We start from the raw sequence: 16,059 nt of genomic DNA on the forward strand, positions 1-16,059 counted from the left end.
GTGAAACGCACAAAAAGTTTTTAAAAAATATAAAATATAAAAAATATATAAAAGTTTAAATCACCCTCCTCTTCACTCATTAAAAATGAATAAAATTAATAAAAAATAAATAATAATATTTGGCATTTTGGTATAGCGGCACTTGTAAAAGTCCGATCTATCAAAATATAAAATAAATTAATCTTATAGTTGATCAAAAAATTGTATGTACTCCAAAGTTATATAAATCAAAAAACACCAGCTTGGAGCACAAAAAACAAGCCCTCATACAGTTTTATATACCGAATATTGAAAACGTTATGGCTCTCGGAAAGTGGCGACACGACCAACATTTTTTTTTACAGATTTCGGAATCTTTTATTACCACTTAACTAAAACAAACTAAAGGGAGGAAAAAATGAAAGTACCAATAAGAAAATAATTGCCCGGTCTTTAAGGGGTTATTAGTTTGGCTCTATAATGTCCTGTGCTACAACTGCGAAGAAAGGCCCCAGAGCACAATAAAATAAATGAATTATATTTGTATACTTTCATATTTCTAACATATTTTGTTTATTCATTAAAAGGTTTCACATTGGCACAACTTTGTTTCATTTCTGCACACTTAACCTGCAGAATGTACCACTAGATGGCACAACACATTCAGTATGAATCAGAATTGTTTATGTAATGACAGAGAAATTGTTTAAGCTGAATATGTTGGTTTAGAAATTGTTCGTCCATCGTAACAGAATAGATTAGATGCAGAAGAATTATAAATATGTGGTCCCCTATATAGAGTGTTCTCTGGAAATCAATATAGAATTGCATCATATGTGCACAGCCACTAAATCACAGTACAAAGTAAGCGAAAGATTGCAAAAGCGATGCAGTTGATGAATTAAAATGACAATGTACAGTTTATATTTACAAAAGGAAAGATAACATTTCCTGACTGGGTCGAGGGTGTTGTTATGAACTACACCCAATGAGATTGGATAAATGTCCCCAAAATATCTATAGTTGGCCAAGCGATCAGGAGTTCATAGCTTTAATGTGCTATTAAAGGTGTTTTCCCATCTTCAAGATTTTATCCCAATAGGTAGTAGGTACAGTATAATAATAATAATATTAGTAAATACCTTCAATTAGAAGGGTGGTGTAGTTCTTCTGATTTACTATGTCACATATCAAATGTGCAGGTCATTGCAGTAACTTAGATATCATAGAATCATTGATTCCTAGAATGTTAGAGTTGGAAGGGACCTCCAGGGTCATCTGGTCCAACCCCCTGCTCAAAGTTGGATTCACTAAACCATCTCAGACAGATTTCTGTCCAGCCTCTGTTTGAAGACTTCCTTTGAAGGAGAACTCACCACCTCTCTTGGCAGCCTGTTTCATTCATTGATCACCCTCACTGTCAAAACATTTTTTCTAATATCTAATCTGTATCTTCTCCCTTTCAGTTTCATTTCATTGCTTCTTGTGTTTAAATGTGCAAATTAGAATAAGGATGATCCTTCTACACTATGACATCCCTTCCGATATTTGTAAACAGCTATTACTTCTCCTCTTAGCCTTCTTTTTTGCAAGCTAAACATTCCCAGATCCTTTAACCGTTCCTCATAGGACATACTTTGCAGTCTACTCACCATCCTGGTAGCTCTTCCCTGAACTCGCTCCAGTTTTTCAATATCTTTTTCTAAAATGTGGTGCCAGACCTTGACACAGTATTCCAGATGAGGCCTGACTAAGGAGGAGTAGAGGGGGATAATCACTTTATTTGATTTAGACTCTATGCTTCTCTTAATGCATCCTAGAACTGTGTTTGCCTTTTTTGCTGCTGCATCACACTGTTGACTCATGTGCAGTCTGTGATCTATTAGTATACCCAAGTCTTTTTCACACGTGCTGTTGATTAGTCCTATTCCTCCCATTCTATAGATGTAATTTTCATTTTTCTTGCCCAGATGAATAATCTTGAATTCCTCCCTGTTAAATACAATTCTATTAGTTGCTGCCCATTTATCAAGCTTATCTAGATCCTTCTGAATCCTTTCTCTGTCTTTTCTAGTCTTATCTATCCCTCCTAGCTTTGTCTGCAAATTTGATTAGTTTACCTTCAGTTCCCTTTATCTAGATAAATAATAAAAATGTTGAACACTGGGGCCAGGACAGAGCCTTGTGGTACCTCACTTGAAACACTGTACCAATTGGATGTGCAACCATTTATTACCACTCTTTGAGTATGGTCAATGAGCCAGTTATGAATCAACCTAATTGTAGCCTTGTCAATACCATACTTGGTCATTTTTCAATTGGGATAGTATGAGATACTTTATCAAATGCTTTGCTGAAGTTGAGATATACTATATATACCACATTGCCCTGGTCCACATTTCTTTTTTCCCATATGATTGCGACCACTCATATAGTGACAGTTAGTTCTTAGTAGATGCAACCATAGATACCTAAGCTACTGAATGCCCTGCACATGAAGTAAGTGACATAGTGAAGCAGAAAAATTATACTACTTTTCTAATTGGGGGCATTTGCTAATATTATTAATATTACATCTACTACAAATTGAGATGGGATCTTGGAGATGGGATACCCCTTTAAGTATTTATTTATTGTGCTTTCATACAAATGCACCTTTAGTAATTGCTATTATTATGTATTAGCTATGGTACATTTAATATTTGGTTGAAACACTTGTGCGTATATATTTTAATATTGCTGTACGTGTGACAATGGTGGGTACAGTGCTGTCATCTATTTCTTTCTACCTTTGTGCACGCCATCTAACTTGATGTCCACTGAACTTCCCTCGTTCCCACAGAAGGAATAGAGTCAAAACAGTGTATAGTTTTACAGAACAATTCAAGGGAATTGGGTCTTCAAAGCTCCCCGTCCACATGTAACAAAAAAAGTTGTAAATTAGAGCACGCTGCGGTTTTCCAATCTGCAACTTACTAATTCTTGAGGGGATTTTCAGAGTGGACTTCAACCTATTCGGTGCTTTGTTATGCACGTACAATCTATGGCAAGTCCATTACAAAATACCCGTAACTTGAGCAGATTTTATTGCAGATTTACAGTCATATCCACATCAGAAATATCCAGCAATATGTGAATGTAGCCTGTGAGGTTATCTGCAAAACTGCATAGATAAATGGCAAAAAGCATCCTGCTGTTAGAGCAGAAGCTGGACAAAATGCACATACGTGATTAGTTCCTTCTTCATGTCTCTTGACTGAAACTTGGTTTTAGGACTCGGCATTGATACATCTGCAGAAAACTTGATTTCATCCATGTTTTCTGAGCAGCTCCCAGAATCCAGCTGAAACAAATATTCATAGTTGAATTTTAGCTATTTACAGTGAAGATTAAATACCGTAGGTTTGTATAGAAATAAACCTTACTTGCTATATAAATCAAAAATTATACAACTTTTTAAAGGGGTTGTCAACTTTTGGGATTTTTTTTATCTACTTAAAAGTCCTATCCAGGATTATTTTATTTTTTTCACATGGGACTAAGAACGGATAGGCAGGTAGTTGCTAACTACTGCCTGTTCTGCCCAGCGCCAATCTCTGCCGGATCAAAGCCATCATGAACCACTCCTTTCAGCAATTCTGTTGCTTCATTTGATCACACGTCAACAGAGCAGCTCCTCTGGGCTGCTCTATTGATGTGACTGCAGTCGACTTCATGCTGATTGACAGCTGGCAGGGGGAGCCAGCTGTCAATCAAAATGACATTGGCAGTCAACAGAGCAGAGCAGAAGAGAAGCAGCTGCTCTGTTGACATGACACTAACAGAAGTCACAGAATCACCAGTAGGAGTGGTCCTTGACCTCACTGAGACGGCAGAGATCGGCATCGAGCAGAACATTCAGGTAGCTATCAACTATCTACCTGCCTATGAGAAAGAAAATAAAACTGTCCCAATAACCTGTCTTGATCCAGTCCAGAGTTTGTTTTCAGCTGTCTTCTCTCTTGACTGGTCAAATGGGGTTAATCCCCTCTGCCTCGCTTTGGACCTGGCTGGGCTATTTCAGTCCTCTACAGTCTGCGGGCCTGTGTCAGCTATAGTTCATGCTTCCAGGCTAGAGCCGCTGACCCACATACCCTAGTGATCCTTCTGCCTCTGACTTCCCGTATTTGTGTATGTCTTGGCTTGATGTCTGGAATAATCAAAAAAAATTTGGCACTCAACTCTTTGCAAAGATGAAGAATTTTTATTTGCAGTCACAAATATAGATGTTTCGGCTGTATCAACTAGCCTTCATCAGTAAACAAGACTGCTCCTATCTCTATAATTTTCTGGACATTATATTGTATGACCAATAGTTAATTAGGTGCTATTGGAGGTGATACAATCCACCATGTAAGAACTGGTATATAAACCTTTAGATTTCAAAGAGAAGGGGTAGTAGAGAAATATTCCAAATGAGATCATATACAGGATTATTAGATCTGTGACTTTGAAAAGCTCCAAAGGTTGCAACAGCCAGAAGTTGGCATAATCCCAGAGGGGATTACTTGTGGGATTGTTAAATCATTGGTGGGATTGTTAAGTCATTGGTGGGTGGCAGCAGGACCTGCCACACCAGCGGTGGATGCCGCGTTTACACAGGTCCTGCTGCCACCCACCAATGACAGACATTTGAAACTACAGCCAGTTGCTGTTCTTACAGCGTGAGATTGGGGTTTTCTTTGAGTCACAGGATTTAACAATCCCACAAGTAATCCCCTTTGGGACAATTCCCTTCAGGCATCGCCATAGGATGATTATGCCAACTTCAGGTTGTTGCAACCTTTGGAGCATTTCAAAGTCACACATCTAATAATCCTGTATATGATTTTTTTGATTATTCTAGACTGGTGTGGGAACCTTCTTTTGTGCACCGACACAGCTGTGCCACGTTATACTATTGATTGGCTTGATGTCTGGACTCCACCTCTTGTTTCCCATCTCTGATACCACGCTCCCCGACTGGCTTTGACTCTGGCTTGTACACCGGCTATGTCTTACTTTTCATGTTTTGGATGCCTTGTTCTCGGTAGGCTTCGAGTTTTGGCTTTTCTCTGACTACCTGCATTGCTGTGACCTCTGGTACTTCATCTTCCTGTTTGCTGCTGACTCCGGCTTGTCTGACTGCTCTTTTGCTCTGTGCTGCTGCTCTGTGTTACTACGCAGTGTATGTACAACCTCTCTTCCCTCACCAGCACCCCCTGGTGGAGGTTGCGCTGAACTGCACTGCAGCAGCACATTACATAACCCCTTTAAAGCTCAGAAAAAGCTCATTGTTAAACAATCTTACTGGAATGACTGATGGATTCTCAGTTTGCTCATTCTGTAGTCAGCAATAGACAGTGCAAACAAAGACTATAGAAGGCAAAAAGTGCAACATTTTTAATGAAACTGGATTTCAAAAATATTTTTTAGCCCAAATTACATGAACTCCAGCAAAAAAAACAAAGAACCTTCATAAAAATATTTAATTGCTAATCCATCCCACATTTTGAGAAAATTATCGATATACTGAGTTCATACTGACCAATTTTCCCTCATTGTATACAATTACAGCTGTTAAGTAGAGATAAGTTAGTCAATTTCATGATTTTACATGAGCTTGTAAGTGAAGATTGTGACACCTCAGATGTGACCTATATAAGAATATACATAACTCGTTTGATAACCGTTTTTACTTGGAAAGATTTAATACAAAACACCATATCCTTTGCAGACAGGCATAACATTCTCACTACATGTATGGAGCTTTGTAGCGTACCACAAACTGACTAATAAGACAGTATACAGTATGGTCTACAGTGTCTGTGGAGGAGAACAGGAACTCTGTACCAAAAACACAGAAAAGCGACTGTTACAAATACATATGAGCAAATCATTATTTAACAGATTTTTTTAGCCTAATAATAAAATAAGAAACATCTATTTTTCAGCATTTTTTTGCTATTAAAATTCTGCCAAAGATGAGATTCAGGTCTTTATTGCCCTGCTATATACGGTAAGCTTAAAATCAAGCCTTTATCTCCACGCTGACCTTTCTGGTTATTTATCAATAAAAAAGTAAAGTCTGCCATCTGCTGTTTTGTGTGTTGAGTAGGTGTTTTTTAATGATTAAAATTAAAACAAAAGGTATAGTATATAAATAACTTTTGTACTTGAAAATTAAATGCTAAGCAAATGTTACTTAGGGGAAATCATTGTTCGGAACATTCATCATAATGTTAATGAGTAGCCAGGCCCCAAATTTCATATTTACTACGTAGCGGTGGATGACATTTGCTAGAAAACAAATGTACTGAAGTGAATGAATGAACTTTTGATTTTAGATGATAACGTAATGGCACAGGCAAAGTAGAATTACTCACAATGTTAGCAGATGTTTAAAGTTACAAACACTTCAGAAACTCACAGAAAAAACTGATAAAATCTTCAGTTACACAGCCCGTGTGGCCTGCGGATGGGAGGTCATGCTGAAGGTTGTGAATTCACAAAAGCCGGTCAACCACATTTTGGAAAGCGCAGGTCGGAGCGCACATTTTTATGTGGAGGCCCAGACTGATAGTTAGTTTCTGACACCCACCATTAGTTTAAGGCCATATTAAGTTGGCCGCCTTGTGATTGTCAGTTTGTACCTCGGTCTTTCTTTTAACAAAACACAATTGGGTAGATTAACCAAAACTTTCCAATTTTTATAAAGTGTAAACCATGATTTTAAACCTTTTGTTTTCGAGAATAATAAAAAATGTTCTAACAGTGACTTTTATGTCTTCGCTTTATTCATTATCTATTTTTCAACTTTTTTATGTTACTTTTACTTGGTTTTGTCTTATTTTTTCATTATTATGGGCATGGTTTTGGTTAACGAGATATCTTAGTCTTTCAAAATGTTACAAAATTTTGTACAATTGTACTCATATACCCTGATGGAATATTAAATCAGTTCATTTTTTATTTCATAGCTATAGACTAAAGTGAAACATTGTAAAGCGTATTGACATGATCATGCAACTTTTCATTCTAACAGGTGCAAAATAGAAAGATAAATAAGCACCTTTGAATTTGTGGCAGTTCGTATGCCCATTTTAACAAATTTTGTGCAAAGTTCACAATGTAAAAAGAATGACATTGTAAAAAAAAATTGATTAAGAAATCCACAAATGATTAGTTGAGACATTAGACTAGATAGGCTTAAAAGATGCAAAATTTGTTGCGGTGGCTCATGGTGTTTGACAAATTCAGAGCATTTTAGACCTCTTACTAGTTGACTTGCTGTGCACCAGAAATTTGCATAAAAATTTGAAGTGCACCATTCCACATCTTAGGCTAATTTCACACTAGCGTATTTGCTCGCAGCGCATGGCGACGCTAAGCCCCGCCCCCTGCTGCGCCCCCTCCAGTCATCTCCTCCTACTATCACACATCGCTGCATGCGATCTGCATACCCTATCTTTAGCATAGGGTGCGCAGACTGTGTGCTGGCCGTGCGCTAGTAGGATTTTGCGTGCGCTGCGCCCTTTTGACAGGGCGCCAACGTGCGCCAAACACACCATGTTGCATTTTGGTGCGCTTGGCGCATCGTCAAAAGGGCGCAGCGCACGCAAAATCCTACTAGCGCACGGCCAGCGCATGGTCTGCGCACCCTATGCTAAAGATAGGGTGTGCAGATCGCATGCAGTGGTGTGCGATAGTAGGAGGAGATGACTGGAGGGGGCGCGGCAGGGGGCGGAGCTTAGCGGCACCATGCGCTGCAACCAAATACGCTAGTGTGAAACTAGCCTTAGGCCATAAAACCTTTAGCATGTGACATAATGAATGAGATATCCAGCATGTTCACCAATAACTACAGGGAACATCTGACCTCTGTAATTGAAAACAAAAATTTCTGTACCAAATATTAAGTTCCATTTTTCTATTGTATCAAATACTTATTTTATTCAATTAAATGCAAATTAATTATGTAAAAATCATACAATGTGATTTTCTAGATTTTTTTAAGGTTCTGTCTCTCACAGTTGAAGTGTACCTAGGATAAAAATTACAGACCTCTCCATTCTTTGTAGGTGGGAAAACTTGCAAAATCGGCAGTGTATCAAATACTTATTTTCTCCACTTTGAAAAAATTAACCCTTTTACTACCAGGGCCATTTTAACACTTTAAATAAAAATCATGTGCTTTAATTTGACAGTAATCATACTATACCCCCATACCATACCCATATATTTTCTGAGAATGAACACCTGACAGATGCTCACAGTGAAATTCTCACCTAGAGCTTCACACTCATAGGCACCCCTGGCCAAACCAAGCATGTATGTGTACAGGGGAATAGAAAAGAATAGCTGTCAACCATAGGAGTGTTTATTTGGCAGCTATTCATAGTGTATGGGCAGTTATAGGGGCTGTCAAGATTATGGTGCCAGTATTCTGCTACATGAGAGCATTCCATGTGCAGGAAAGATGCCTGCAGGATAGCAGGAGCAAATAAAGTAGTATCACATCAAAACATTACCAGTAATAATGTTTTACAAAATTGCTTGAAATTCATTCTTCAATATATCTGTAAAAATAAGAACTCAATCTTTAATTGCACACACATGAGACAAGTCGCTAGCAATTGCTAGAAATTTTTATTCCACTACTTTCATCTTCAGATCTATGGCATGACTTTAAGGCCCAGTCACACATAGCGATCTCGCTAGCGAGATCGCTGCTGAGTCACAACTTTTGTGACACAACAGCGATCTCACCAGCGAGATTGCTGTGTGTGACATCTATCAGCGACCGCCCCCCCTGCCGGTATCGCTGATCGCTGCAAAAAACCTCTGGACATTTTTTTTCATCGCTGATCTCCTGCTGGCCAGCACGCATCGCTGCGTGTGACAGGCGGGAGACCAGCGATCAGCAGTAAAAAAATAAAAAAATAATAAAAAAATAAAAAATATTGTTATTCTCACCTTCCGGCGTCCCGTGCAGCATTCCCGCCTCTCTCCACGCTCCGGTCCCAGTAATCCTTTGCAAAAATGACCATGAAACTTCGCGATCCCGTGAGAATGGACGTCATCGCAGTAATTCTCGCAAAGGATTACTGGGACCGGAGCGTGGAGACAGGTGGGAATGCTGCGCGGGACGTCGGAAGGTGAGAATAACAATATTTTTTATTTTAATTCTATTTTTTACATGGATCCATGGCATCAGCGCTAACGAACACAGCGATGCCGCACGCGCGGCATCGCTGTGCTAATCGCTGGTGAAGCTGTCTGTTTGACAGCTCACCAGCGATCACATAGCGACTTACCAGCGATCCTGACACGTTGATATCGTTGTCAGGATCGCTGGTAAGTTGCTATGTGTGACTCCAGCTTTAGTCTGTGACAGGGAGGTAATGAGTAAATTCAATTAACCCCTTAATGACAGAGCCAATTATGTACTTAATGACCAAGCCAATTTTTACCATTCTGACCACTGTCAATTTATGAAGTCATAGCTCTGGAACTCTTCAACGGATCCCACTAATTCTGAGATTGTTTTTTCGTAAGATATTGTACTTCATGTTAGTGGTAAAATTTATTCAATATGACTTGCCTTTATTTATGAAAAAAAACGGGAATTTGTCCAAAATTTTGAAAGTTTTCAAACTTTTAATTTTTGAGCCCTTAAATCAGAGAGTCAATTTCCCACATGTCTACTTTACATCAGCACAATTTTGGAAACAAAAATTTTTTTTGTTAGGACATTATAAGAGTTAAAAGTTGACCAGCGTTTTATTATTTTAGGGACCACATCACATTTGAAGAGAGTTTGGGAGATAAATATAACAGAAATACCCAAAAGTGACACCATTCTAAAAACTGCACCCCTCAAGGTGCGCAAAGCCACAGTCAAGAAGTTTATTAACCCTTCAGATGCTTCACAAGATCTAAAGCAATGTGGAAGAAAAACAATTTACTTTGGAACCAAACTTTATTTTCACAAGGGTATCAGGAGAAAGTGGACAACAAAATTTGTTGTGCAATTTCTTCTGAGTACGCTGATACCCTGTATGTTGGGGAAAGCTACTGTTTGGGAACATGGCAGCGCTCACAAGGAAGGGAGCACCATTTAACTTTTTAAATGCAAAATTGGCTGGAGTCAATGGCAGGTGCCTGGTCGTGTTTGGAGACCCCATGATGTACCTAAACACTGGAAATCCCCCAATTCTAACTCCAACCCTAACACAACTCTAACCCTAACCATAATTCCAACCCTAACCATAACCCTTACCACAACCCTAACCCTTGCTCTAACCCTAGCCCATCCCTAACCCTAGTACAACCCCAACCCTAGCTCTAACCCCAACCTTAGCCTAACCATAACCCTAGCTCTAACCCTAGCCCCAACCCTAGCCCAACCATAACCCTAGCCCAACCCTAACTCTAGCCCCAACACTAACACTAGCCCCAACCCTAACACTAGCTCTAATCCCAACCCTAACCCTAATGGAAAATAATACATTTTTTATTTTATTATTTTATTATTTTTACCTAACTAAGGGGGAGATAAAAGGGCATTAGATTTACTATTTTTTTTTATTTTGATCACTGTGATAGACCCTATCACAGTGATCAAAATCAACCAATAGGAAAAATCTCCTATTGTTTCCGGGTGCCGGCCGGCAGATCTCGGCAGGCACACAGTGCATGCCCCTGCCATTTTCTTCCTGGAAGAAGACGCCGAGGGCCAAGGGACAGAGCTTGAGGGACCGGGGGACACCGGAAGTACCAGGGGGGCTCAGGTGACCTAATTTCTCTCTCCTCTGATGTGCTATATCATATCAGAGGAGAAAGAAATAAATGGGATTTCGGACTTTATTTTGCGGTCACTGTTTTTCAGTGAATAACGGCGATCGCAACACTGTGGACGGTGAAAACTAACCTGAATCATGTTCTCTGGGGTCTCAGTTACCCCCAGTAAGATTGGAGATTTTCCAGCGCTGGGGGGAGCTATAAACTTATCTCTCAGCGCCGTTAAAAAGCAGTGCTGAGGAATAAGTACCCTTATCTGCCACCTTTAAAAGGCGTATTGGCGGTCGTTAAGGGTTTAAGATTGAGAAATGTATAAACAAGTTGGCTATCACAGTAAACTAATGTGATTTTAATTTTTTTACTCCAAATTATGTTATCATAAACTATTATTATCCAATCATTTATTACCTGTTCATACTAATGAAAACAAATAATGCTGTTGTAGTCACATCTAACCATATTCCACTGCAACCTTACAATGAGGCCGGGTGCACATGATTGTGAAGTAGCAGCACTTTGGGCTCAGTGCATGTTCGCTGCATCCAAAGGGCTGCCTTCTTGAACTTGACATGCTGTGGTCTGGAAAGACAGGCTGCATCACTGTCTCCGCGAGGGAAGCCGCGGGCATCAGTGGATGCATACTGGACATGGGATTTCTTGAAATCCCATCCACTATGCTGTAACATATGGCTGCTATGAGTTGGATCCTGCATCAGTACACAGCATCCAACCTGCAGCAACTTCGGATCATAGTCACTAGAGATGAGCGAATTTGTTTGGATTTTGACCCCGAATCTGATTTTGACATAGTCAGGCTATATTCAAACACTATTCATGCCGAATTTATGTCTTATCATCGGTTCCGAACATATTCAGTAATTTTTACCCTAATTGACTTTAATGATGTTCGGCTGTGTTCGGCAAATATTAAAAAAACAATATTCAAGTCCAATCATATTCGGAACCGAATCTGAACAAATTTGTTCATCTCTAGTGATCACATAACCTAAAGATCTGTGAATAAATAGTTTTGCTGCCAAGGTCACTAAATAATGTCACAGTCTCAGCATCTACAAAAATATTATGAACACTCTATGATAAAAATTAGAAAGGTTATCAAAATATAGAATCTGCTAGGCCACAATCATGTTTGCACTGCCCTTTGTGTTGAGTTTATCTTGTTTATTAATCCCAGAAGAGTGCCCCCATTAATATTACTGAGTGCCCCACATTTTTGGTGCCATCAGTGTGCTAAAAACTGACCCTTTTTATAGCAGCATTAAATTGCTGCCATTAGTTTTTCTGAGTGTCCTTATTACTGGCACCTACATAACCACTAATGATACTGGACTTAAGCTCTAATCAGTGCCAGCACAGTGTTATCTGAATCTCTTGGATGATGGAATTGGAGCACACTGTGAGGAGAAGCTATGGAACAAAATTTCTTCATCTTCTCCATTATGTGAGTTTTTGGAAATTGCACTGCACTCAGATATCATTTGGAAAGAAAAAAGAAGTTCCAGCGCCAGGAATGGAAAATTAAAAATCCATTTTATTGTGCCATTGCATATTAAAATTCCAGCAGGTACAGCATATCTGTCGGATGACTACAGAACAACGCGTTTCGACGCCTCAGGTCTTAATCATGTTCTGACATTAAATGCAACCAACTTCCTTTTGTTGGATTCTCCCACCTGAAAGAATCAGAAGCACATGTGTGGACTGCTCCAAAGCAGCTCCTGCTATGATAATTGTGGGAGTACCAAACAAAGTAGGAAGAAAAAAAAAAAAAAACAGTCAGTGTAGACAACACAACATAAAAAACATACATATTTTAAAAGGGAGATATATATACTCCTGATGTAAGGTAACAAAGATGAATATAAAGAATAATTCCAATGACATATTCCAAAATACATATCACATATTCAAATCCTATACAGAATATTCTATAATTATACCACAATGGGGAAAGAGAGAAAAAAAAATAAAAAATATATCTTAAAAAAAAAACAAAAAAACACCTATTCCCCTTTTCTTTTTTTTTTTTCTTTTCTCTTCCTTTCTTCCTCTTTCCCTCTTTTCTTATCTCTTTTCCTCTACCAAGAATGGATCCCAAATTAAGAGGGCCCCAATCAAAAATAAAAAGCAATCAATATATATAATATTACCACCCCTAAATGGAAGAATGGAACGAACATATTCAATAATGCAATATAAGATCTTGTCGACTATTCATTCCATCCGGATATCTTGTGCCCAGGGTGAAGATCCAGAAGGATTCCCTATTCAAGAGTTTCCTTCTGTGGTCTCCACCCCGAATCGGTCTGTGCACCTGTTCTATTCCCATGAAATGAAAGCCGCTAGCATCCCCTTTGTGAACTGGGGCAAAATGCTTTGATACTGCAGAAACCGCAACAGCATTGTGATTAGACACATCTGAGAGATGCCTCCTGATTCTAACCTTCAAGGGTCCCGTGGTGCAACCAGTGTATTGAATATTACAAATATTGCATGTTATTAAATATACAATATAAGAAGATTTACAATTTATTAAGTTTTTAATGGTAAATGTTTTTTTATTTACTATCGAAAAAAATGTTTTTCCTTTTTGTACAAAATTACAGGTTTTACATCTAGCTGCACCACATTTGTAAAAACCCTTTAGTGTGATCCAGGAGGATCCCTCCGTCTGGCCACTGTCACTTGTAAAAAGACTAGGGGAAAGAATAGTACTAAGTGTAGGTGCCCGTTTAGCAACACACCTAATATTATTCTGAATCACCTGTTTTAAAATAGGGTCCTCATTAAGAATTGGTAAGTATTTTTTCACAATACTAGTAACAGTATTAAACTGATTACTATAATTGGTTGAAAAGACAATATTGTTATTAGATTTATTTTTCATATAAGATGATTTATGTTTAAACAATAAGTCTTCCCTGTTGATTTCGCTTACAATTGATTTAGCTCTATTGAGAATCCAAGGACGATACCCCCTCTTGGAAAGCCTATTACAAACCTGACTTTCTTCCCTATTATAATCACTGGATTGGGAACAGTTTCGTTTTGTTCGAATCAATTCTCCTACCGGAATATTATTCTTGGTCTGTGCGGCATGGCAGGAATCTGCCGTTAAAATGGAATTAGTGGCAGTAGGTTTGCGGTAAGGGGTAATTATGACAACATCCGAATCACTAATAGATAGGGTGACATCCAGAAAATTCATTGTAGTCAAATGATGATAAGAGGTAAATTTTAAGTTAAATTCATTAGTATTCAAATATGAAACAAACCCCTGTATACTATCCTCTGGACCACACCAAATCATCAGCAGATCATCCAGATATCTGCCATACCATAGCAGACATTTGGAAAATGGGTTCTCATCCGAATATAGGAAATCCTCCTCCCACCTCGCCATAACAATATTTGCAAGGGAGGGGGAGAAGCGAGCTCCCATACTAACTCCTCTGCACTGCAAATAAAAAATTTTATCAAAAGAAAAATAATTGTGCTTTAGGAGAAAATCAATACATGAGACTATAAAATCTTTTAAACAGGTGTCATAGTCACTAAATCTGTCTAGATGTTGAGATAGAAAGCGTAATGCAACATTATGAGGTATAGATGGATATAAAGAAATTATGTCGCATGAGAGCCAAGAGTAATAGGATTTCCAACAAAAATTGTCCAGAGCTTTAACAACCTCTTTGGCATCCCTGATATAACCTGGTATATCAAGAATCAAAGGTTGAAGGAAATGATCTATCCAGCCTCCCAAATTCTCCCCCAATGAGCCAATGCCTGAAACTATTGGTCTCAGTGGGGGAGGAAATACATTTTTATGAACTTTTGGTAGACAATCGGAACCACAGGGTTTTCATTAAATAAAAAATCCTTAGTTTTCTCATTAATAGCACCCACACAGACCCCCTCCTCTAGACATTTCAACAATAAATTATTATAATGTCTAGTGGGGTCCTGATCTAACTCTATGTAGGTGTCTACATCTTGTAGGTCCCGAAGTATCAATTTTTTATATAGACCTGAGTTCAATAGTACAATGGCCCCCCCCTTGTCAGCTTCCCTGATTATAAGATCAGGGTTAAGTTTTAACTCTTTCAGGGCTAATCTTTCCCTGTGTGTTAAATTATCTTTAGGTGGGACCATTGTATCATTCAACTCTATAAGTTCAGTAACAACAAGTTCCTGGAACAAATCCTGTATTGGGGGTCGTGATTGTACCGGGTAATATTCCCGATTAGAAAGTACAGGTTGGGTAAACATAGTAGGTTTAATTGAGGCAGTATCACAATTAACAGAAAGGAGTCTGAGATCCATTATGGCCTTCTGTTCACAAAAGGAAAAAAAAGTGTTATTACAATTAGGAATGACTATATCAGCATTAGCATTGACATCAAGATCCTGTGGGGAGATCCCATTGTTATTATCAAAAAAATGACGTTTTAATGTAATGTTACGTGCAAATTTATTCAAGTCCAAAATAGTCTGAAAAATGTTGAAATTTATATTGGGGGCAAATCCCAAACCCCTACTCAGCAAGGAAATCTGCTCTTCAGATAGCACGTAACTGGACAAATTCCACACAGAAGAGTTAATGTCTCTGATGTTGGTGATATACAGGAAAAGCATTGTTTCTGATGTTTCCTACCCACTCTTCTGGTACGTTTTTTGACTTTTTTTGGAACACTTGTGCTGGATTCTTGTTTTTATATTGTTTAGATCTTGTAGTGATGCCAGATATATTTAATGAGGAGTTGGAAAGATCAGTTGCTCCATCTGAAATGGAGGGCAGAGATGTATCACCTGTAGAGTCAGAGTTGTCAAAGTTGACTCGATTAAAACTGGAGTGACGTCTCCTTCTAATAATCGATCTGGGTTTATAATTCCAGGTGTAAATCTCATTTTTGGTATAGTCTGTGGAGTCTCTCATAAACTTCTTCTTTTCAATATCCATAATATTACTCTCCAATTTTGTCAATTTAGTTTGTATTTTGTCATAGGAGGTTTTATATGAGTCCAAGTTGTTATATTTCTTGAGAGAGTCCTTTATATTAAGTATGTTAGACTTTGTACCAATTCCAATTCCTCCTGTTTAACAATTAGATGCATCAACTTAATGGAGCAGTCACTTAATATATTATTCCAGTTTGTAATGAACTCAGTGTTGTATTTAGTAGTGGGAAATTTTTTTAAACGTAAACCTCTAGGTATCATACCTTTGTCAATGTATGT

The 16,059-nt window shown here is 38.4% G+C and overlaps 1 protein-coding gene across 8 annotated transcripts in view; it reads right to left on the reverse strand.

Annotated features, from left to right (window-relative positions):
• ST18 (ST18 C2H2C-type zinc finger transcription factor) overlaps window positions 1-16,059 on the reverse strand; it is a 438,484-nt gene that overhangs the window by 80,220 nt on the left and 342,205 nt on the right. For all 8 annotated transcript variants that reach the window (XR_012233808.1, XM_073583795.1, XM_073583796.1 and 5 more), the window contains one exon: window positions 3,207-3,322. Coding sequence is in view for 7 of the 8 variants with exons in the window: in XM_073583795.1 (XP_073439896.1) it covers window positions 3,207-3,322 (116 nt within the window). In the remaining variant the exon portion in view is untranslated. The remainder of the gene's footprint in view (window positions 1-3,206; window positions 3,323-16,059) is intronic.

The sequence above is a fragment of the Dendrobates tinctorius genome, unplaced genomic scaffold (genome assembly GCF_039654945.1).
Source record: "Dendrobates tinctorius isolate UK_male_01 unplaced genomic scaffold, ASM3965494v1 ptg000081l, whole genome shotgun sequence".
Lineage (NCBI taxonomy): Eukaryota > Metazoa > Chordata > Amphibia > Anura > Dendrobatidae > Dendrobates > Dendrobates tinctorius.